The following is a 22,533-nucleotide window of genomic DNA, read 5'->3' on the forward strand; positions in this document are numbered from 1 at the left end:
ACCGTGCAAATCTCTCTTGGACAAGGTAACTTTTATCAATATGAACAGGTTCTGTAATTATCCCCCCTAAAATGAAATGCTAAATTAGCCACTAATGTGGCTATCATACAGAACTACACATCCTGTTGCAAGCACTGATGTCAGCTATGTTGCATAACACATACACCCACACAAGCCAACAGCAAATAATATTCCATCACATATATGGTAAGGGGCTATAGTGTATAACACAGAACCTCACACTGTTGTTAGCGATTAGCACTAACTAGCTAACGTTAAATATCCCCGAGCTAGCATGTCACATCCCGTAGTGTCTGGGTAAAAGTCTGACTACACGAACGATGAGCTAACGTACCTAGCTAGCTAAGTGTTAGCTAAATATCCACGCCCCAGTGGGCTAACATTAGCTAGCATGTCACCACATGGAAAAGTGACTACACAAACAGTGAGGTAACATTAACTAGCTGGCTAGCTAGCTCAGGACTTGTGGGCTCAATGTTTTCCCGTAGAAAAAACAAATGGTTTTGTTCCACAAGTGCATCTGTACATGACTAGTCAGTTATACAGTGCATTCGGAAAGTATTCAGACTTTTTCCATTTTGTTACATTACAACCTTATTCTAAAATTGATTAAAAAAAATGTTTTCCCCCTCATCAATCTACACATAATACCCCATAATGGCAAAGCAAAAACAGGTTTGTTTAAATTTTGCAGACGATCCCCCTTATCACTGTCGGACCTTCTCAGTGATCTCACGGCTGAGGGTTTTAACTTACCTCTTGAGAATTAAAATCAGAAGTCCAGTAGTATAGCTAATCGCAATACATCCTCTTCTTGCAAATAGTATCCTAGACTATCCTAATCATCAAGTTGAGCATTCCAGATAATTCCTCCATCCCTGCCAAAATGTCCCATCCAACATAGTAGGATTTTGGATGTGTAGATTGGGCTTTGGTCTGTCTATTTTACCATTAATACAGTCAAGTCTATTAATTAATATTTAACCTTTATTTAACTATGGGTTATGGTATTTTAATATACATTTGACCATTTTAGTAATCAATTTAACTAGTAAAATTAAATGTTTTGTCTTTCAGATGGGCGGACTGGAAAACCAGTGACAATTTTCGGCCTGCAGCTAACATTTTCCGGTGGGAAAGAGAAATTGACCTGTATTTACAAGAAAAGCTATCTATCTCATCCACCATGGCAGAAGAAGAAGATCCAGACTGTTGATTGGGAAACGAGAACAAATTATGAGCCATGAGGATTGGGTGTTGAGCGACCACTTGTCACATTGTCCAAGGTGGATGGAAATGGACATCCTGTGCCAGTGTGATCTGAACGCAAGCGTCCCTTTTATTTGATTTATTTTATCTTTATTTAACTATTCAAGTCAGTTAAGAACAAATTCTTATTTACAATGACGGCCTACCCCAGCCAAACACTAACCCGGACGACGCTGAATTGTGCACCGCCCTATGGGACTCCCAATCACGGCCGGTTGTGATACAGCCTGGAATATAACCATGGTCTGTGGTGACGCCTCTAACACTGAGATGCAGTGCATTAGACCGCAGCGCCACTCACTGTAGAATACTAGGTTGACCCAAGTATGAAAAATGACTGCAGCTGGTAAATTGAGAAAGTTGATCATAAAGTTACTAGTCCCCCCCCCATGTCAAACGCCGGATATGTTATAAACCAATGGTAGCATCATATAATCGTAACTAATATAATTCTGGAACGCATTAAAACCATCATCACATGTGCGCGTCTTACAGTTTTATTTTACAACCCATAAAATAGCACGAGTGGTATCTGTTGGAAAAAAGTTTGGATGTTGCCACACACATACCTACTTGTTAACAAAATTAAGGAAGTTTCCTTTAAAATTATTCATAAATATTATCCTGCCAACCACTATATGAAGAAGTTTAAGGAAAACATCAACTCAAATTGCTCCTTTTGTAATGACCACCCAGAAACAGTTGTGCATCTTTTTGGCATTGTATGCATGTAAGAAAACTGTGGCAAGACATCAGTAGGTTTATAATTGAACACATTTATGAAGATTTTACACTATTGTGGAGAGATGTACTGTTTGGATTCTTTACATACAATAGAAATAAGCGGAATCATTTTTATGTAATTAATTTCATTATTCTTTTGGCCAAATTTCATATACACAAATGTACATTTACAAACAGAAAACCACATTGTCGTACCCTACAAAAAGAAATCGAACTGTATTTTAAGACGGTTAAATGCTCTACTAACAAAAAAGCTGTTAGAATTGTAAGTATATGCATGTCCCTTAAGGTCCTTGTGTAATTGTAATGTGATATTGTACCCCCTAGCTCGATTGTCTATTGTTTGTAATCTATGTATGCTTGTGTTCCCTCATGTGCTTTATGTGTCGATTTGATATTAATAAAATAATAATAATAAAAAATAGCACGAGTGGCACAAGGTATTGCTGTGCCACGAGAGATTTTGGGTTCGAGTCCTAACTGTCGCAGGCGGCGCACAATTGGCACAGCTTTGTCCGGGTTAGTGGAGGGCTTGGCCGGGAGGGATATCCTTGTCCCATCGGGCACTAGCGACTCCTGTTTGCGGATTGGACGCAGTGGACGCTGACACGTTCCAGGTGTACGGTGTTTCCTCCTCCGGCTGGCTTCCGGGTTAAGTGGGCATCGTGTCAAGAAGAAGCAGCGCGGTTGTGGACTGTAACTACCAATTGGATGAAGGGGTTAAAAAAAGACGATAGTTACCAGCATCTTTCAGCCTTTTCATTCGTGTTGTGACTTTTAGCTAGCAAGCTAATTTACTTACCAGCATGCGCGAAAAAGCACACTGTGTTTTGACCGGATGCCATAGTGTTAATTTAACGGTACACTATTTTAGAAGAATGAACACATCCGACATCAGTGGCTGTTTTTTCTCTTCGGGTGGACAGGCTACACCGAAAATTGGGATTATGTATGTGAGTACTGTGCGCATTTCGAGCGAAATTCCGATGGGAACATCCGATGGGTCTTGCCAGGAAGCTAATCCTGAAGACGGCTGCAGTACCATCATTGACACTTCCCACCAGGATATGTGAAAAAGTGCGAAGTATGATTGACTTAATATTGGTGTCTGATAAATCTAAAATATCGCAGATTGTAGTAATAGTATATGGAATCCGTGATCATTTTATTACATTTTGCACAAGGATTTTTAAATATATATGTATGTGTCACAAAACCGTTAGAATCAGAGGACTCAACATACTGTGTTGAAAAGTTTAGGGAGGAAGAGGGTCAAATTGATTGGTCACCTGTGCTAGATAGTGTAGCAGTAGACAGTGCCTGAGAAGTATTTTTAAATGTAGATTCCTTGATGTGGTGAATGTGACGGCTTCTATTAGATGGGTCAGGATAAAGCAGAGATCTATCCCTTGGTTTAATCATGAGATTCTAAAATATATCCAAGATATATGAACTGTAAGAACTCTCAAGAGCAGCAAGCTTTGGAAATCATTTTAATGAACTAGGCTGTAGTAGTACTACCAAAAACAAACTAAACAGCATTGGATTGAATGTCAAGGGGGAGGTGGTATATGAAAAAGCAGAGGTTACCAATGAAACTCTTCTATTTTTTTTAAAATTACTTATGTTGCCAGCAAGCTGGTTAGCAAGCAGCCTACAAGTTCTGGTTTGTATGGAAGCAACCAAGTGAAGAAGTATTATGTAAAGTTAGGGGTTCAGCCAAACACTTTTTCTTTTGCAAAGGTAGCAACAGCCAAAATAATCCGTATCCTGGCAGAGTTTAAATGCTCCCAAGCCACAGGCCTGGATAATATTACTGCAAGGTTTCTTATAGATTCTGCTGAGCAAATTGGCCCTCATATTACGTATATCGTTAATCTCTCTTGAACAAGGCACCTTTCCCAGGGACATGAAACAAGCTAAAGTTATACCTCTGTATAAGTAGGGGCTAAAGTTTGACCCTGGGAATTATAGGCCTGTATCTATCTTCTGTGTAACATCAAAGATTCTGGAGAGAGTTGTACATGAGCAAATTTATGAATATGTTAACAAACAGCGTCTAATGTATGATTTTCAGTCGGGTTTTAGAAAAACATACTCCACTGATTGTCTACTTTACGTGACTGACTTCAGCAGGAAAGAGATTCATGATGGAAATCTGTGGAATGGGACTACATGACCTACAGCAGGCATTTGATACAGCAGGCATTTGATACAGTTAACCACTGTCTCCTAATCTCCAAATTGGAAGCACTGGGGTTAAGCAGTATCCGTCTAGGCTGGGTAAAGTCCTATTTATTAGGAAGGGAGCAAGTAATAGAGTTAATGGTTCACTGTCTCAGGCAAAACCAATGAGTTGTGGTGTTCCGGAGGGGAGCATGCTTGGGCCTTTGCTGTTTTTATTGTATATTAATGATATGAAAGATGCTTGTTCTTGCTGTATTTTTCTTTATGTGGCAGACTCTACACTTCTGGTGTCTTACAAAAGTAAAACTATTATGTTGGAGAGCATACAGAACTTACTACCATTAGCAAATGGCTTGGAGATAAAAAAGCTATCTCTGCACTTATAGAAAACTGAAGCAGTTATTTTTGGATCCAGACCTAAATTGTGTAGTTTGTCTGAAATCAGAGTGGAGTTAGGGGGTGAGGTGTTAACAGAGGTTTTAGTAGTCAACTACTTGGGATGTATCCTTGATGGAAGCTTGGGAGGTGTGAGCATGGCCAATAAGGTGCTAGGGAAGGTTAACCTCTCTAGGGTACGTGGGACGGTAGCTGTCAACAGCCAGTGAAACTGCAGGGCGCCAAATTCGAAACAACAGAAAACCCATAATTAAAATTCCTCATGTATTTTACACCATTTTTAAAGATACATTTGTTGTAAATCCAGCCACAGTGTCCGATTTCAAAAAGGCTTTACGACGAAAGAAAACCGAACGATTATGTTAGGCCAGAGCCATGTCAAATGATGTATATCTAATAATAATAAAAAATAAGATATATTATCTTCAATAATGTTCCAACCGGAGAATTCCTTTTTCTTCAGAAATGCAATGGAATGCAGGTCGCTCTCACGTGAACAAACAAGGTTCTAAAGACTGTTGACATCTAGTGGAAGCCTAAGGAAGTGCAACATGACCCCATAGACACTTTTCGATAGGGCAAGAGTCGAAAACCAAAACCCTCAGATTTCCCACTTCCTGGTTGGATTTTTTCTCAGGTTTTTGCCTGCCATATGAGTTCTGTTATACTCACAGATATCATTCAAACAGTTTTAGAAACTTCAGTGTTCTCTATCCAAATCTACTAATTATATGCATATTCTATTTATGGCAGAGTAGCAGGCAGTTTAATTTGGGCACACTTTCCATCCAAAATTCCCAATGCTGCCCCCTACCCTAGAGAATTTAATACCAGGACTAAGTTTTTGGCTCGAAAGTCCAAGCTGCTTGATAAGGATTCCATGAGGACTCCATGAAAGTGATAGCTACTGCCCCCATTCAATACAATTTGACTATACTAGTACTTCCTGGTTTGGGGGCTTATCTAAACGTATGAAGGGGAAGCTCCAGATAGCCCAGAATAAGCTGAACATGGTAGTATTGAAGGAGTCCATATACTCGTATAGGCAGGAGCTGCTTCCAGGAACTAAACTGGCTGCCTGTTGAGGCTAGGATGTCCCAGTTTAGACTAGGTTTGGTTTACAGGAGTATTTATGGTCCTGCGCCCAGATTTCTAAGTGATTACTTTCCCCGTGTTAGGGATGCACACAATCACTGCATCAGATCAAACAATGCCACTTAATATAATGTTTACATACCCTACATTACTCATCTCATATGTATATACTGTACTCTATATCATCTACTGCATCTTGCCATCCTTATGTAATACATGTATCACTAGCCACTTGAAACTATGCCACTTTTATACACTGCTCAAAAAAATAAAGGGAACACTAAAATAACACATCCTAGATCTGAATGAATGAAATATTCTTCTTAAATACTTTTTTATTTACATAGTTGAATGTGCTGACAACAAAATCACACAAATTATCAATGGAAATCAAATGTATCAACCCATGGAGGTCTGGATTTGGAGTCGCACTCAAAATTAAAGTGGAAAACCACACTACAGGCTGATCCAACTTTGATGTAATGTCCTTAAAACAAGTCAAAATGAGGCTCAGTAGTGTGTGTGGCCTCCACAAGCCTGTATGACCTCCCTACAATGCCTGGGCATGCTCCTGATGAGGTGGCGGATGGTCTCCTGAGGGATCTCCTCCCAGACCTGGACTAAAGCATCCGCCAACTCCTGGACAGTCTGTGGTGCAACGTGGTGGTGTTGGTGGATGGAGCAAGACATGATGTCCCAGATGTGCTCAATTGGATTCAGGTCTGGGGAACGGGTGGGCCAGTGCATAGCATCAATGCCTTCCTCTTGCAGGAACTGCTGACACACTCCAGCCACATGAGGTCTAGCATTGTCTTGCATTAGGATGAACCCAGGGCCAACCGCACCAGCATATGGTCTCACAAGGGGTCTGAGGATCTCATCTCAGTACCTAATGGCAGTCAGGCTACCTCTGGCGAGCACATGGCCCCCCAAAGAAATGCCACTCCACACCTCCTACGGCCTCCTCCACGTCTCCTGATGTACTGGCCTGTCTCCTGGTAGCGCCTCCATGCTCTGGACACTACGCTGACAGACACAGCAAACCTTCTTGCCACAGCTCGCATTGATGTACCATCCTAGATGAGCTGCACTGCCTGAGCCACTTGTGTGGGTTGTAGACTCTGTCTCATGTTACCACTAGAGTGAAAGCAGCACCAGCATTCAAAAGTGACCAAAACATCAGCCAGTAAGCATAGGAACTGAGAAGTGGTCTGTGGTCACCACCTGCAGAACCACTCCTTTATTGGGGGTGTCTTGCTAATTGCCTATAATTTCCACCTGTTGTCTATTCCATTTGCACAACAGCATGTGAAATTTATTGTCAATCAGTGTTGCTTCCTAAGTGGACAGTTTGATTTCACAGAAGTGTGATTGACTTGGAGTTGCATTGTGTTGTTTGTGTTCCCTTTATTTTTTTGAGAAGTGTATTTACATACCCTACATTACTCATCTCATATGTATATACTGTACTCGATACCATCTACTGCATCTTGCCTATGCCGTTCTGTACCATCACTCATTCATATATCTTTATGGACATATTCTTTATCCCTTTACACTTGTGTGTGTATAAGGTAGTAGTTGTGGAATTGTTAGGTTAGATTACTCGTTGGTTATTACTGCATTGTCGGAACGAGAAGCACAAGCATTTTGCTACACTCGCATTAACATCTGCTAACCACGTGTATGTGACAAATAAAGTTTGATTTGAGATCAGGTGTTGCTGATGTGTGCTTATACAGGTTCAGGAGTAATGCAGAGAAAGGTACTTTCTTGTATACTGGAGCCTCAGAATGGAATGAGTTGCCTCTGCCCATAAAAACAATGTTCCTCTCTGGGCAGCTTTAAAAATAAAGTAAAAATATGTTTGTCTTCTGTACCCATATGAATAACCCCTATGATGTAACTGGAATGATGAGAGATGTTCTTCTGTTTTATTATTTCACTGCCATACTGTGTTCCATCTTGTCTCAAGAGAACCACAATGGAAATAAGTCCCAGACTTTATTGTGTGTTATCCTCAATGATTTTATTCATGTGCATGTATGGCTTTTTCAAGTTTTGTGTGCTTGTTTTTTTTAAATGGTTGAATTATTAAACTAAACTAAAAAAGTGGATCTTGCAAGCGTTGATCATAATAAGTATCAGTTTGATGAGTCTGACACTGTGGCTGTTTTAATTTCTGAACGCTATATTTTCTGTAACACACCTGATAGTCATTATGTTTTTTGTTCATCCATCCCTAAAGTACTGCGTGGTCAAGCTGACGTCTGCATTTGCCATGCAGTATTTATCTTGATATGGACACTGCAGAAGTCACGGCATTCATGGTTTTTGCTCTTCGTGGAGCAGAGCAGTTGTCAAGGAAGTGAGTTTGTTTGTACAGGACCTCCCACCCCCACCTATTGTCAACCAATCATGTCAATGCGGAGCTATACGGAGCCCTCCGCATTGTTACAACATTTGGGAGGCGCACAGCGATGCTGCAGAATTATGCCTTTGCGTGCTTCTGGAGGATCCGCAATTGCGTCACACCCTCCATACAAAGCCTTCCACCACATTTTAGAATCAACCATGAGTTGGCTTGAAGCATCCTCGGTCGAACTGCCAGCACACAGCTGACACGAAGTAATGTCGTCCGCAAAAGGAGGTGCGGTGTGTATTGTACTTGTAATTTACCCCTGACAATCATATTCTGCCATTGTGTGGGTTGTTGTCTTACAGTTGATTTATTTAGCTTGTGTCATTGGGGCTAATCATGATGATTTTGGGGAACCACGATGATTCATTTCGTCTTCCCACTATCATCAAGCTGTTTCGATAGACAATTTAGAAAATGTAACATCTACTCTGTCTGCACAGTTTCCCAGGCAACCACCGGCAGCAGAAATGCTGTGATACAAAATCAGCTTTCCCTTGGGGATATGCTGTGAAGCTTGTGAAGACAGACCAAAGGGGGATTTGCTGTGAAGACAGACACAACATACTGTAAGTCGTAGTTGTTCATTTCAAATCAACTTTCAAATACAAACAATGACAATTTTCACAAAAAAGTGCACAACCAAATATTGCATATTTCAAATAGAGTACTTCAAAAATAGCTGAAAACTTTGCGTAGAATGAGTAGATCCCTACATCAACGAATTGATAACATCATAACTCAGAACAGTAAATAAAAGGAAATTATATTCACTACCCATTTAACACACATTTCCCTTTTCAAAAACATTACAGGCAATGGGGATGACTGAAGCAAAAGTGGGTGACTGAAGCCTGCTTGATTGAAACGGGGTTTATGGGTCCCACTCCCCTCCGCATCAATCTCTGTAGTTGGTTGCATTTCCTAAAGCTTAAGTAATTCATGTGATATCCAATTTTGTCACTTTTTATATATATATTTTTGCATTTGGATGGGAAATTAGTTTGACTGCACAGTGTAGGCCGGGCCAGGTGCCTATATTAGGCTTACTGCTCTAATATATATTTTTTATGTCATGTTTCACTGTTATTTCTCAATATTTTGACTATGCTGGCCTATTTTTAAATGATCAAATACATGTCTGATCAACACATACAATTCTGAACGTAGTCATAATGCCAATGCAGAGTCACCAATCATGGGCCATGACGATGTTATGTCCTCGTCAGAGCTGTCCAAGCACACGCGAAGACAGCGTAACAGACAGAGGTGGAAAAAAACTAAGTAGCTGCAAAGAGCCAAGTTTGTTCATCAATCACATTTTTATTTGTCACGTGTTATAAACGAGAACTTCACTCTTCAACTCTCATTTTATCCCTTATATTAATAGACTCAATTTGTGGATAAATCCCAAGCTTGTCCATGCTTAAAGGCAAATGTATTAATATAATGTAATATAAGGCAAGTTAAGAAACATCTGTATGAAACATCTGTAGTCTTTTTTTCATAAAACAAGACAATATTGTCATTGTCATTTTGAACGTTGTGATCTCTGTTTAAACAGTGCATTGCATTTTGTCCTAAAATATGTTCTGGGTCAAAGAAGATAATTTATTTTCTGAGGAATGTTAGGTGTGTGGTGGGAAGCTTAACAATAGTTATGTTTTATGAAGGGTTTTGACGGCTTGAACGTTTTTCTTTTTTTGTTGTCTATGGTCCTCTCTGAGCGCTGTAAGCAAGCTGGAATCACTAATAACCATCTTGATCCCAAACATATAAAACAGTTAGCAGATAAAAGTTCACAGCATGCCATGGCCACTCATTATTTGCTGAGGAAGTGGTGGTGTCGTCTATGAAGACTATAGACTCTGTTCTGCAGCAGGGTCTTCCCGTTCTGTGTTGTTTGGGCCTGTGGTCAGGTTTGTATTTGAGAAGCAGGCTGCGAGGCAAAGCAAAACAGCACTGTCTGAACAAAATAGAGGCAAACTAGTCCTTGTGCCGTCCACCCCTTTTGTCACTGTGAAGACACACACACACACACACACACACACACACACACACACACACACAAGGCAGTTCAGTCTTCAGTGTCAATGACTACAGCATAATGGCCTTTAAGTTATTGAGTCGAGTCCAAATTGGCAAATATAAAGAAAGGTGACAGAAGCCTGTAAGATCCTAAATGTAACTAGACTTGCAGTTATACAGTGCCCCCTTCTGGACAAAACAAAACATGATGAGGGATGGTGCACTAGAAGAATCACAAAACTATTTGGTAAAATCAACAGTATCTCTATTACTGCTTTCCTTTTCATAGGAGTTACGGTATTTAGCCTGTAATTTTTGGGGGGCAATGTTTATATTACCCTCTTACAAACAGACCCATTTTTACCACATTCTCATCTACATACACCATTTATACCTCCCGTGCACATGCCGGGATGCCGGGGACGAGTGGTAGTAGTGGTGTGCGTCTATTTTAATAAATCCATTGAGAATATACACAATTAAAAATAAATCCATTATTATTAAAATCAACATAAGACTAACACAATTTGGAGTTTGCCAAAAGGCACCTAAAGGACTCTCAGACCTTGAGAAACAAGATTCTCTGGTCTGATGAAACCAAGATTGAACTCTTTGACCTGAATGCCAAGCATCACGTCTGGAGGCAATCTGGCACCATCCCTACGGTGAAGCATGGTGGTGGGAATGTTTTTCATAGGCAGGGACTGGAAGACTAGTCAGAATTGAGGGAAAGATGAAAGGAGCAAAGTACAGAGAGATCCTTGATGAAAACCTGCTCAGGACCTCAGACTGGAACTAAGGTTCACATTCCACCAGGACAACGACCCTAAACACACACTGTCAAGACAATGCAGGAGTGGTTTCGGGGCAAGTCTGTTTCCATTGATCATTTTTGGAGAGACCTGAAAATAGCTGTGCAGTATCACTCCCCATCCAAGCTGACAGAGCTTGAGAGGATCTACAGAAAAGAATGGGAGAAACTCCCCAAATACAGTTGTGCAAAGCTTGTAGCATCATACCCAATTAGACTTGAGGCTGTAATTGCTGCCAAAAGTGCATCAACAAAGTACTGAGTAAAGGGTCTGAATACTTATGTAAATGTAATAGTTTTTTAAATGTTGTATACATTTGCAAATATTTCTAAACCTGTTTTTACTTTATCATTATGTGGTATTGTGTGTAGATTGAGGATTATTTTGTATTTATTTTTAATCCATTTTAGAATAAGGCTGTAATGTTACGAAATGTGAAAAGTCAATGGGTCTGAATACTTTTCAAAGGCACTGTAGGCCTATATATCAATCTTGAACAGGATGATCTATATTGGATGCCATTTGAATGGAATTGATGGAGAGAAAGACAGAGTGGTCACTTGTGCACTGATTTAAAGCAACAATATAGTGTTTTTGAAACTCAGCAGCTGTAATAAAAAATAAAAAATCTTTACAATTAAAAAAAACAAGGTGATCCTCAAAAGCCTGGTGGAGATGTCTATATTAGACATGCATTCAATCTCTTACTGTAGCATAGGCTATGTTGCAGCAAATGTAGGTCTACCTGTCACAATAAAAAAAAGTTACCATGATGAGATGATAAGTCTACATACTGCGATGGGCTGTTGGTCCCCACCCTGGGCGTTGATGCTTCATCATGCAGTGACCAGAAAGATGGCCGTAGAGAATCCAGATTTAGACATTGCAAATAATTTAACAGTTCAATTTCACATCATGCTGTTCATAAAAATAATTTATTATAATGTACCAGTTTCTCGCAGTTATTTATCCTGGGAAAAGGGAGTGGATTTGGGTGGTAAATCTTGGTAACCGGGTTCCTGCCATTCAACCCTCTACATTGTTTTTAAAAGGTATCTGTGACCAACAGATGCATATCTGTATTCCCAGTCATGTGAAATCCATAATTAGGGCCTAATTATAATTTTTTAATTGATTGATTTCCTTTAACTCAGTAAAATCTTTGAAATTGTTGCATTTATATTTTTGTTCAGTGTAGATGTGGTGTGGATATTAAAATATAAAACCTACACTAGATAACCAGGCTACCAACATGCATATTGCATCCAAGTCACCCGTTCCACAGATTTTTGAAATGGACTTTGAACAAGATACTGCATTATCTATAGGGCTATCTTTGGCTGATTAATAGGCCTAGTAAGATAAATGTCAATGGCTACAAGAATATCATTACCTTTTCACTATGCAGCAGAACTCTAGTTACCCACTCAACCTGGACTCAGAGCATTTTGTATTATTCTGTACGCAAATCCGAGATCCTCCATTTAGTATGTTACATTTGGTATGGTTACATGAGACAGATGGTTAATTAAGGCAAAAATGAAAGTAGGTGGTTAGTCGGGGTGGATGGGGGTTGCGAATTCAAATCTCATCACAGACAACTTTAGCAACTTTTCAACTACTTGCTACTTTGCATGTTAGCTAACCCTTCCCCTAACCCTTTTAAATCTAACTCCTAAACTTAACCCCTAGCCTAGCTAGCGTTAGCAAGCTAGCTAGAATTCATAACATAATACGTTTTGATAATTTGTAACGTATTATACATTTTGCAAATTCATAACATATAGTGGTCCTTCTGTAGCTCAGTTGGTAGAGCATGGCGCTTGTAACGCCAGGGTAGTGGGTTCGATCCCCGGGACCACCCATACGTAGAATGTATGCACACATGACTGTAAGTCGCTTTGGATAAAAGCGTCTGCTAAATGGCATATATTATTATTTATATTATATTGTACGTTTCGAAATTCGTACCATATTATACGAATTCTAATATATCATACGAAATGTTTATTTTATTAATTTATTTTACCTTTATATTACCAGATACGTTGACTGAGAACACACTCATTTACAGCAACATCCTGGGGAATATTTACGGGGAGATGAATGAGCCAATTGGAAGCTGGGGATGATTAGGTGGCCATAATTGTATGAGGACCAGATTAGGGATTTAGCCAGGACACCGAGGTTGACACCCCTACTCTTACGATAAGTGCCATAGGATCTTTAGTGACCACAGAGAGTCAGGACACGCTTTTAATGTCCCATCCAAAAGACGGTACCCAAAACCAGGCAATGTCCCCAATGACTGCCCTGGGGCATTGGATGTACAGTGAATTCAGAAAGTATTCAGACCCCTTGACTTTTCCCACATTTTGTTAAGTTACAGTCTTATTCTAAAATGTATTAAATTGTTTTTTTCCCCTCATCAATCTAAGCAAAATACTCAATCATGACAAAGCAAATATCACCTTTACATAAGTATTCAGACCTTAATGACAGCAAATATCACATTTACATAAGTATTCAGACCCTTTACTCAGTACTTTGTTGGTAGCGATTACAGCCTACAATCTTCTTGGGTATGACGCTACAAGCTTGGAACATCTGTATTTGGGGAGTTTCTCCCATTCATCCCTGCAGATCCTCTCAATCTCTGTCAGGTTGGATGGGGGAGTGTCGCTGCACAGCTATTTTCAGGTCTCTCCAGAGATGTTAGATTGGGTTCAAAACCTGGCTCTGGCGATCCACTCAATGATATTCAGAGACTTGTCCTGAAGCAACTCATGCATTGTCTTGTCTGTGTGCTTAGGTTTGTTGTCCTGTTGGAAGGTGAACCGTAGTCACAGTCTGAGGTCCTGAGCTCTCTGAAGCAGGTTTTCACCAAGGATTTCTCTGTACTTTGCTCCGTTCATCTTTCCCTCAATACTGACTAATCTCTCATTCCCTGCCGCTGAAAGACATCCCCACAGGATGATGCTGCCACCACCATGCTTCACCGTAGGGATGGTGCCAGGTTTCCTCCAGACGTGATGCTTGTCATTCAGGCCAAAGAGTTCAATCTTGGTTTCATCAGACCAGAGAATCTTGTTTCTTATGGACTAAGAGTCCTTTAGGTGCCTTTTTGCAAACTCCAAGCGGGCTGTGATGTGCCTTACTGAGTGAGGAGTGGCTTCTGTCTGGCCACTCTACCATAAATTCCTGATTGGTGGAGTGCTGTAGAGATGGGTGTCCTTCTGGAAGGGTCTCCCATTTCCACAGACGAACTCTGGAGCGGTGTCAGAGTGACCATCGGGTTCTTGGTCACCTCCCTGACCAAGGCCCTTCTACCCCAATTGCTCCGTTTGGCTGGGAGGCCAGCTCTAGGAAGAGTATTGATGGTTCCAAATTCTTCCATTTAAGAATGATGGAGGCCACTGTGTTATTGGGGACCTTCAATGCTAGAGAAAAATGGTATCCTTTCCCAGATCTGTGCCTCGACACACTCCCGTGTCGGAGCTCTATGGACAATTCCATCGACATCATGGCTTGGTTTTTGCTCTAAAGTGCAGTGTCAACTGTGGGACTTTATATAGACAGGTGTGTGCCTTTCCAAATCATGTCCAATCAATTGAATTTACCACAGATGAATTCCAATCAAGTTGTAGAAACATCTCAAGGATGATCAATGGAAACCGGATGCACCGGAGCTCAATTTCGAGTCTCATAGCAAAGGGTCTGGATACTTATGTAAATAAGGTTTCTTTTTTTACATTTGCAAACATTTCTGCTTTGCTTTGTCATTATGGGGTATTGTGTGTAGATTGATCAGGAATACAATTAATTTAATTCATTTTAGAATAAGGCTGTAACATAACAAAATGTGGAAAAAGTCAAGTGATCTGAATACTTTCCGAATGCACTGTATCTATATTTTTTAGACCAGAGTTCCCGCAGCATCTGGTCTCCCATCCAAGGACCAACCCTGCTTCGCTGCAGAGGCAAGCCAGCAGTGGGATATAGGGTGGTGAACTGCTGCCTAAAATAGAGCATTTACATTACATTTAAGTCATTTAGCAGACGCTTTTATCCAGAGGGAGATACACAAATTAATACATCCCATATGAAACGTAACATACCATACTAAATGGAGTGTATCGGATTTAAGTATAGAATAATACGAAATGCTCTGAGACCGGCTCGATACACTCTACACTCAGTAGGCCTAAACAGTTTTCCAGTGGTCCAACCATTTTATGCAAGTAAAGTACATGTCGGTTAAAAAAAATGTCACGCCCGGCCTGATGGAAACGGAACATTTATCGGTAAACTTTCCAAATGTCGACAAAACAAAATACTCTAATCAAGGTGGGATATTTTTGTGTCGGTAAAATCAATTACGTGAGAAATGCCGGTGGTAATGGTATTAGGCCCAAATATTTCTATATCATATCGAAGTAAACTTGGAGCCACGCGATGATATGTTGTGTGGTCCTTCCTACGAGTCGGGAAAACATGCAGTTTAGTAGGATACATATTAATTTATGATTTTACAATATTCGCATTCCAATTGGATTGAAACCTAGCTAGTGATTCCAAAAATAGATACATGATTAGTCGGTCTTTACAATGCCATTTATAAAATATGAAATGTTTAACTTTTTTTTTAAATATTCAAATTAAGGTACATTTGCAGATAATTCATTCATATTTAACTCGCAAGGTTGATGACCTGGCTAAAAGTTCATTGAAAGCGCAACATCTAGGTTAACTTCAAAAGCTAAATAGCGTGCTACTACGCCATGGACTTCACGGGAATTGAATAATAAACAACAAAAATAAATGTCGGAATAAATGACAGAAAATTGTCTGAGTTAGAGATCCGGAGTCCATTCGTGGTAACACCGTGGCTATGTCTACGATACGGTGGCAGTGGCACAGAGTGAACTTAAGTTTGCTTTATAAATGCTGTGGTATTTCTTCAAAACCATTCACGTTTTGTGGCACTCACTTACTGTGAAGAGTCCCATCGAAAGCCTCACTAGTTATCCAAAAAAGACTGCTTCTTCTGAAATAATCGCGGCCATGGTGCCTTTCAACTGGTCCCTATCAGTACTTGCAACAATAACCGTGGAAATGCTTGTGTAACGTAGTAGACTGGCCACACACATACTTACTTATTATTAAGGAAGCTTCTTATAAAAAAAATAGTAATATTATCCTGCCAACCACTATATGAAGACGTTTTTAAAAAACGAATTAAAATTGTAATGACCACCCAGAAACAGTGTTGCATATTTTTGGCATTGTTTTCATGTAAGGAATCTGGCAGACATCAGTAGATTTATAATTGAACACATTTATGAAGATTGTACACTATTATGGAGATGTGCTGCTTGGATTCTTAACTTATGATAAAATTGTTTCAACTAACTTCTATGCAATTCATTTCATTATTCTTTTGGCCAAATTCCATATTCACAAATGTACATTTACAAACAAAACACCACATTTTATTACCTTAAATGATACTATATTTTAAGACAAATACTCTGCCAACAAAAAAGCTGTTAGTATTATAACTGTGTGTATGCCTCTTAAGGTCCTTGTGTAATGTGACATTGTACCCCCTAGCCCAAATGTCCTTTGTATATTCTTGTGTTCCCCATGTACTTTTTGTATTGATTTGTCATTAATAAAAATGTATAAAAATGAAATGTAACATTTTAAAATAGAACAAACAACAAAAAATAATAACAAAAACGTAGTAGACTGCTGTCTGTTTGATGTTCAGTGCTATTCGGGATTCTAAACCCTAACCATACCCCTTTACCTAACCTCAACAGTTTAAATAGTTAACTTCAATGGGGTATAGCATGGACCCTGTCTGAATAGGGTTAGGCTGTTGTGGGGTAAATCTTTCTTTCAGTCATATGATATCATCCAAGGAATGATAGGAATTGCTTTGAATGTGTGCATGCATTTTTTTAAAAACAACAACATTTGAACATTAATATATAGGCTATATATTTATTTTGCTGATGCTTTGTGGGGTTTTTTCTATTCTATTCAAAGTTACAAGGCTAAAGTTAAGTCAAAGTGTGAGATTATCCAACTTGTTTATTGACGTAGCCAAGATCTAAGCTAATGGTTCTACAGTAAGCCGGTCATGGGACCATTAAGTGTTTACAATCCTGTTAATGTCTCACCACCTGAATGAAAATAATGAAACCATGAGGTCATTTCACCATTAGTCAAATGGCCCATTTGGTCAAACTGTTTATCATTACTCATTTACTCTCTGATCATTGCATGGTATGTGTCAGAAGTATTTAAATCCTGACAACAAACAAACTCAAAGAATAGCCTACATGAGGCTGTTATGCAATAGAAACTATGTATGTGCTATGCATTGAACATCATATGATATATTCTGTTATGTGAAAATGCAAATTATATATATATAGACTATATATGTATTGAGGTGGACAATGCTGATTTTGCAAGGGGCTTAAAGGACAAAAATCCATGCATAATGTGTGATAGGATTAGGATGACCCCCAGAATGAATTGCTGTCAGGTACTGTACATTGGCCGAAAGAATGGAACTCTTGTGAGCCGTCCCAAAACATGGAGACGCTGATCCTGATTGTCCAGATAAGGAATGAAAAGACACTGAATCTCACCGGACAATATGAAAAGTGAGATAATTGTTGTTTATTGTATCTGATTACTTATTAATATATACCGGTAAGATCTAAAATGCCAAAATATATTACAGTATATTGTAATACTATTTACTGAATACTATTGTTTTGTTTAACTACTTGTGTGTCAACTACCTGTGTGGGGTGTCCCTAAATTTCTTTCAGGGGCAATGGGTGCCATTGAGGTGAAACTGTCCTCTGGCTCAGTCTTTCCCATAGGCTATGAAGAAACCAGCAAGCCTGGACAAGTCTAACTCAGTGATGAGCTTGTTACCTACTATTAGTGGGTACAACCCCTGGCCTTTCCCTGTAATGGGCCTATACATCAATGATAGATGAGGCAGCATGTTGATAATGGTCCTATTAATTACCAAACAATTAAACATCCATGTTTTTCTTATTTTGATAGCTTGTATCTGTGTTGTATTTGAAAAGAAAACAGCAGTTGTGAAAAAGTTGCCATTCATGAATGGCATTGTGCATTTCACAAAGAAGCCATGTGAGTTAATATTTCTTCATGCTAATTTTGTAAATGTTTGGGTAATTAAAATGCTCCATTGTGGTTGTTGACATAGCCATTAGCAAAGGACTTTCAGCGACTCCCCCGTAATCATTTTCAACATGCGCTGTTGAAATAATGTAAATTATTAAAATAATCCAAAATTGTTGTCTTGTTTTATAAGCCCTTCTGTAATTTATCACGCTTAATAATGGATATACTTGCACATCTATCTATTCCTGTTCACATATTGATTTGTGGTAGTGCAACAAAATAAATGCACTAAGCTCATACAAATTCCCTTCTCACTGCACACAAACCACTGGTTGATAAACACATACCAAAACACAAGTTATTGAATTGCTGGAAAAACAAATGTTAATGAATGCAAACAAACCATGAATTTGCACTGCAAAAAACAAAGCATTTATAATAGTTTGTTGACACAATGCCAAACACTAATGTTCATAAGGCACCTTGAAAATGCAGTAAATCAACTACACATTTGCTACACACAAGTAAGCATTTGTTACAGTTATACGGCACCTTGAGACAAAACGTTCAACTCGTCATAGATGTCCGATTTTATTCAGTAATGTATTTTATGTCTGATTCTTGTGTGCCAATGACCTTGCATGTGATGTGGATGATGTCGCTAGGAGTGGATGGGAGAGGACCATTAGTCCAAAGTCCATTCAGATGATCTTAACCTCAGCAAATCAAAGACACCCCCCTCCCCCAACACAAATTTACATCACCTCAAACTGTCACCAGAAAAATCACACTACATCATCAGCACTTTATTTGAGGCGGAGGGTACTAGTCATGTGATCTGTATAAAATGGGCAGTCAGTACATTTGGGAGACAGAGCTCTTACAGACACCTACAGATTCTTACACATCTTAAAAAGCGTCAGCCAAAAAGTATGTGGAAGAACACCAGCATTGGTAAGGAGAGGCCACTGGATGGCACAGAATATCAGTCAGATCTGTATTTTTTTTTAGCAAGCCAGGTGAATCATAGATGATAATTGTCATTTTGGGGGGGAAATGGAACCAAGTGGCTTAATTTTTATTATTTAAAGCTGAACATTTGCTTTTGTAAAACATTGTATTTTTGTGGGTGAAAAATCTAAGGAACTTTACAGATTTTTGTCTTAACACGTTTTTTTTCTAAGTGTATCTACAACCTAAAAGGGTTCTGCGGCTGTCCCATAGGAAAGCCCTTTAAAGAACCCTCCAGGTAGAATGGTTTTGGTTCCACATAGAACCCTTTCTATAGAGGGTTCTACATGGAACCCAAAAGGGTTCTCCTATGGGGACAGCCGAAAAACTGTTTTAGAACTTAGAGTGTATGGAGTTTGTTTGCCACTTGTAATGCTGCAAAGTGATAGGCAATCATGTGTACAGTATGTGGCTCTCTTTGCTGGAGACAACCTCACTACATGATAAGACCCCCCCACCCCCACCATCTCTGTCCTGCCATGGCTCCTATCTCCCTCATATCTGACCTGTTTTCCCCTCAGATGACCCTAGACAGGTGGCAGTCACTGGAGCCTTGTCCCGGAGTACCAACCGCAGAAAGAGGACCAGCTTCACCAAAGAGCATGTGGCACTTCTCCGTGTCACATTTGAGACAGATCCTTACCCTGGCATCAGCCTGAGAGAGAGCCTGTCTCAGAACACAGGCCTACCTGAATCCCGCATCCAAGTAAGCAGCTAAACACACACACACAAGGCTGTAGAATAAGGCTGTAACGTAACAACATGTTGAGAAAGTCAAGGGGTTTGAATACTTCCTGAATGCACTGTATGCATTATGCACACACACACACACACACACACACGTGTAATGGGGGTTGTTTACATTACAGGGTCTCTTGTGTTCAAATGTGGCCAGCATAGGTGCTGCTGATACTAGTATCAGGGTTTCTGTTTATCTTTTAAATCACTAAGATGATGTAAGCGGTTTTTATCTGTGGTATTGTTTGGTCTGACTGATAGACTGTACTACACTTATTGTAAACAGAGCAGACAACAGCAAGATAAGCCCCAACACTCTCATAATATTCTACAGGTGTTTGTTGGTGGGCTTGGGATATTATTAGCATGGGCACAAAGCAGATAATAATAATCTTAGTCGTTAGAGTCAACTAACTGCAACACAGTATCTGTTTGCATCAGATGTACATTCTAACTGCCATGTAATAACACAATTGTTTTGTCATCTCTCTCCAGGTGTGGTTCCAGAACAGGAGGGCTCGGACTATGAAGTATAAGGGAGCTAAGGCCGTGTGGCAGTCTGACTCTGGCTTCCACTCCCCTGGTGGGTTCACCCCTGTCCAGGACACAGTTTCCCAGCACCGCACCATGGGGACAGGGGCTACCCAGCCTGACCTGGCCCCTCTGTCCACCTCCCCCTGCCTGCCCCCTGCCTACCCCATCCAGTTGAAGGAGGAGTTGGATGACCTTTTCTATGGATGCTGCCCTTCACCCTACACTGGAGTGGAGGAGACTGGCCACTACAACTCCCTGTTCGAACTGAAGCAAGCCAGGGTGCTGGGATACAGTGCCAGCCCACCGCTGAATAGTCCCAGGCACCAGATGGTTCCAGGAGCCTGGCCCCAGGCGGGTGATCAGATGTCCCCAGTGCAGTCCACGTGGAGCCCCTTTCCTCTGGAGGTAAGGAAATGCAGCGCAGGCTCCAGCCAGGCCTTCCTTTACCATAGCTCAGCTGAGCAGCAGCCCCTCTACAGCAACCCCCAGGAAGCCTATGGAGGCTCCATTACCCAGACCCAGGCCCCAGTCACCCCGGATTCCGGCTGCTGGGAGGTTGGACAAGAGAACACCCCTACGATGAAAGGCCAAGGTTCACAGTTGTATGGTTCCTGGAGCATGGATATGTCTACCCCAGAATACCCAGAGCTCCCTGTCCTGTCTCTGCAGGATATCCTGAGGGAACTGGATGAAGAGTGCTGGGAGGGAAATAGCCTGAACAGCTACCCCAATGAGGATAATCTGGTTAACTGTTGAAAACTTTTTTTTGTGGAAAAACAAGAGGGTTTTACTGTATATCCTGTGTTGCTGGAATGTCAACTATGGACTACATGTTGACAGAAATGTTCTCAGAGAGAGAGAGAGGGGATCATCTTTAGGAATTCTACAACAATCATATTCATTCTCCCTCATGAACTTCATCCCACTTCCTTTTACATTATCTATCTATATATCTATTTATTCATATTTTGTTCTCTGTACTTAAATTCTAAATAAAATTTTATTAAAACAGAGTTTACATTTGTTTGTTTTATTCTGAAGAACTTTTTCTGAAAAACGCATTGCGTTACAACAGCTTTGATCAGTGGAGAACTGAACTGACACCTTTGATTTCAGAGGAAGTAATATAATATATTGCTGATTTATAAAGTATTATGCCATAATGAAGGGTATTTCAAACAGGTCAAAGAGCCTAAGTAGGGCTTCAAGATGTTATGAGTAAGCCTTGAATTTACATTTCTTTACATTCATTTGCATTCGTCATGCATGTGATCAGTTGTCACTCATGCACAGCGTAAAGAAACACATCCACTAAGATGGTGGTTGTGAGTCACAGATTCATAGTATGCGAATCCGAGTAGCTGGTCATTGTAGGTCTACTGTATCAGTTATAATGCTGTTTCTGACCATAACTATTAAGTTGTCCATACAAGCCACTTTGTGAAGTGCCACATTGTTCTTGTGTCAAGTGTCCCGAGTGGCACAGTGGTCTAAGTCACTGCATCTCAGTGCAAGAGGTGTCACTCCAGTACCTCGTTCGAATCCAGGCTGCATCCGGCCGTGATTGAGAGTCCCATAGGGCAACACACAATTGGCCCAGCGTCGTCCGGGTTTGGCCGTTATTGTAAATAAGAATTTGTTCTTCACTGACTTGCCTAGTTACAATTTTAAAAAGAGTCACTGGTGGTCAATGATACTGATCGTACCGTATTTTTAAAGCAGTTATGCAATTATGCCACTTGAGGTCATTAGAGAACCGTTAATTTTGAATTTCATGGTTACCTCTCAACTCGTCCAGATGTATTCAGAGATCTACTTTATCTATAGGTCTACTACATTAAGGTCTTGGTACATTTTACAACTAGCAACTTGAGACACAGGGAAAGTATCACTGTATGAGCTCAAGGACATGCTAGATGACCATATATGCCAATTGAAATTATTATAAATCATAGGGTACATTTTATAGATTTTAGAAACTTGATTCTGATTCAATATTATGTATTTTCTCTATTTTGTTTGGTATTTATTTTATTTCTTGGACCATGTACACTTCTAATGCTTTCCTATGCGGAAATTTTCTCAGGTCGCTCGCTCGCA

The 22,533-nt window shown here is 40.0% G+C and overlaps 1 protein-coding gene and 1 long non-coding RNA gene across 2 annotated transcripts; both read left to right on the top strand.

Annotated features, from left to right (window-relative positions):
• The first annotated feature begins 1,138 nt into the window (after positions 1-1,138).
• Positions 1,139-16,383, top strand: LOC118369557 (uncharacterized). The gene is made up of 3 exons (XR_008095035.1): positions 1,139-8,362; positions 8,575-8,700; positions 8,947-16,383. It is a non-coding gene; the product is annotated as an uncharacterized LOC118369557 (long non-coding RNA).
• Positions 16,384-19,082: 2,699 nt separating this feature from the next.
• LOC118369394 (homeobox protein OTX1 B-like) lies at positions 19,083-21,446 on the top strand. Its single transcript, XM_035753773.1, has 3 exons — positions 19,083-19,104; positions 19,683-19,867; positions 20,395-21,446. Exons 1-3 carry the CDS (start codon positions 19,083-19,085, stop codon positions 21,187-21,189), a joined length of 1,002 nt encoding a protein of 333 aa, XP_035609666.1. The 3' UTR covers positions 21,190-21,446.
• The last annotated feature ends 1,087 nt before the right edge of the window (positions 21,447-22,533 follow it).

The sequence above is a fragment of the Oncorhynchus keta genome, chromosome 36, assembly GCF_023373465.1.
Source record: "Oncorhynchus keta strain PuntledgeMale-10-30-2019 chromosome 36, Oket_V2, whole genome shotgun sequence".
In the NCBI taxonomy this organism is placed as follows: Eukaryota; Metazoa; Chordata; class Actinopteri; order Salmoniformes; family Salmonidae; genus Oncorhynchus; species Oncorhynchus keta.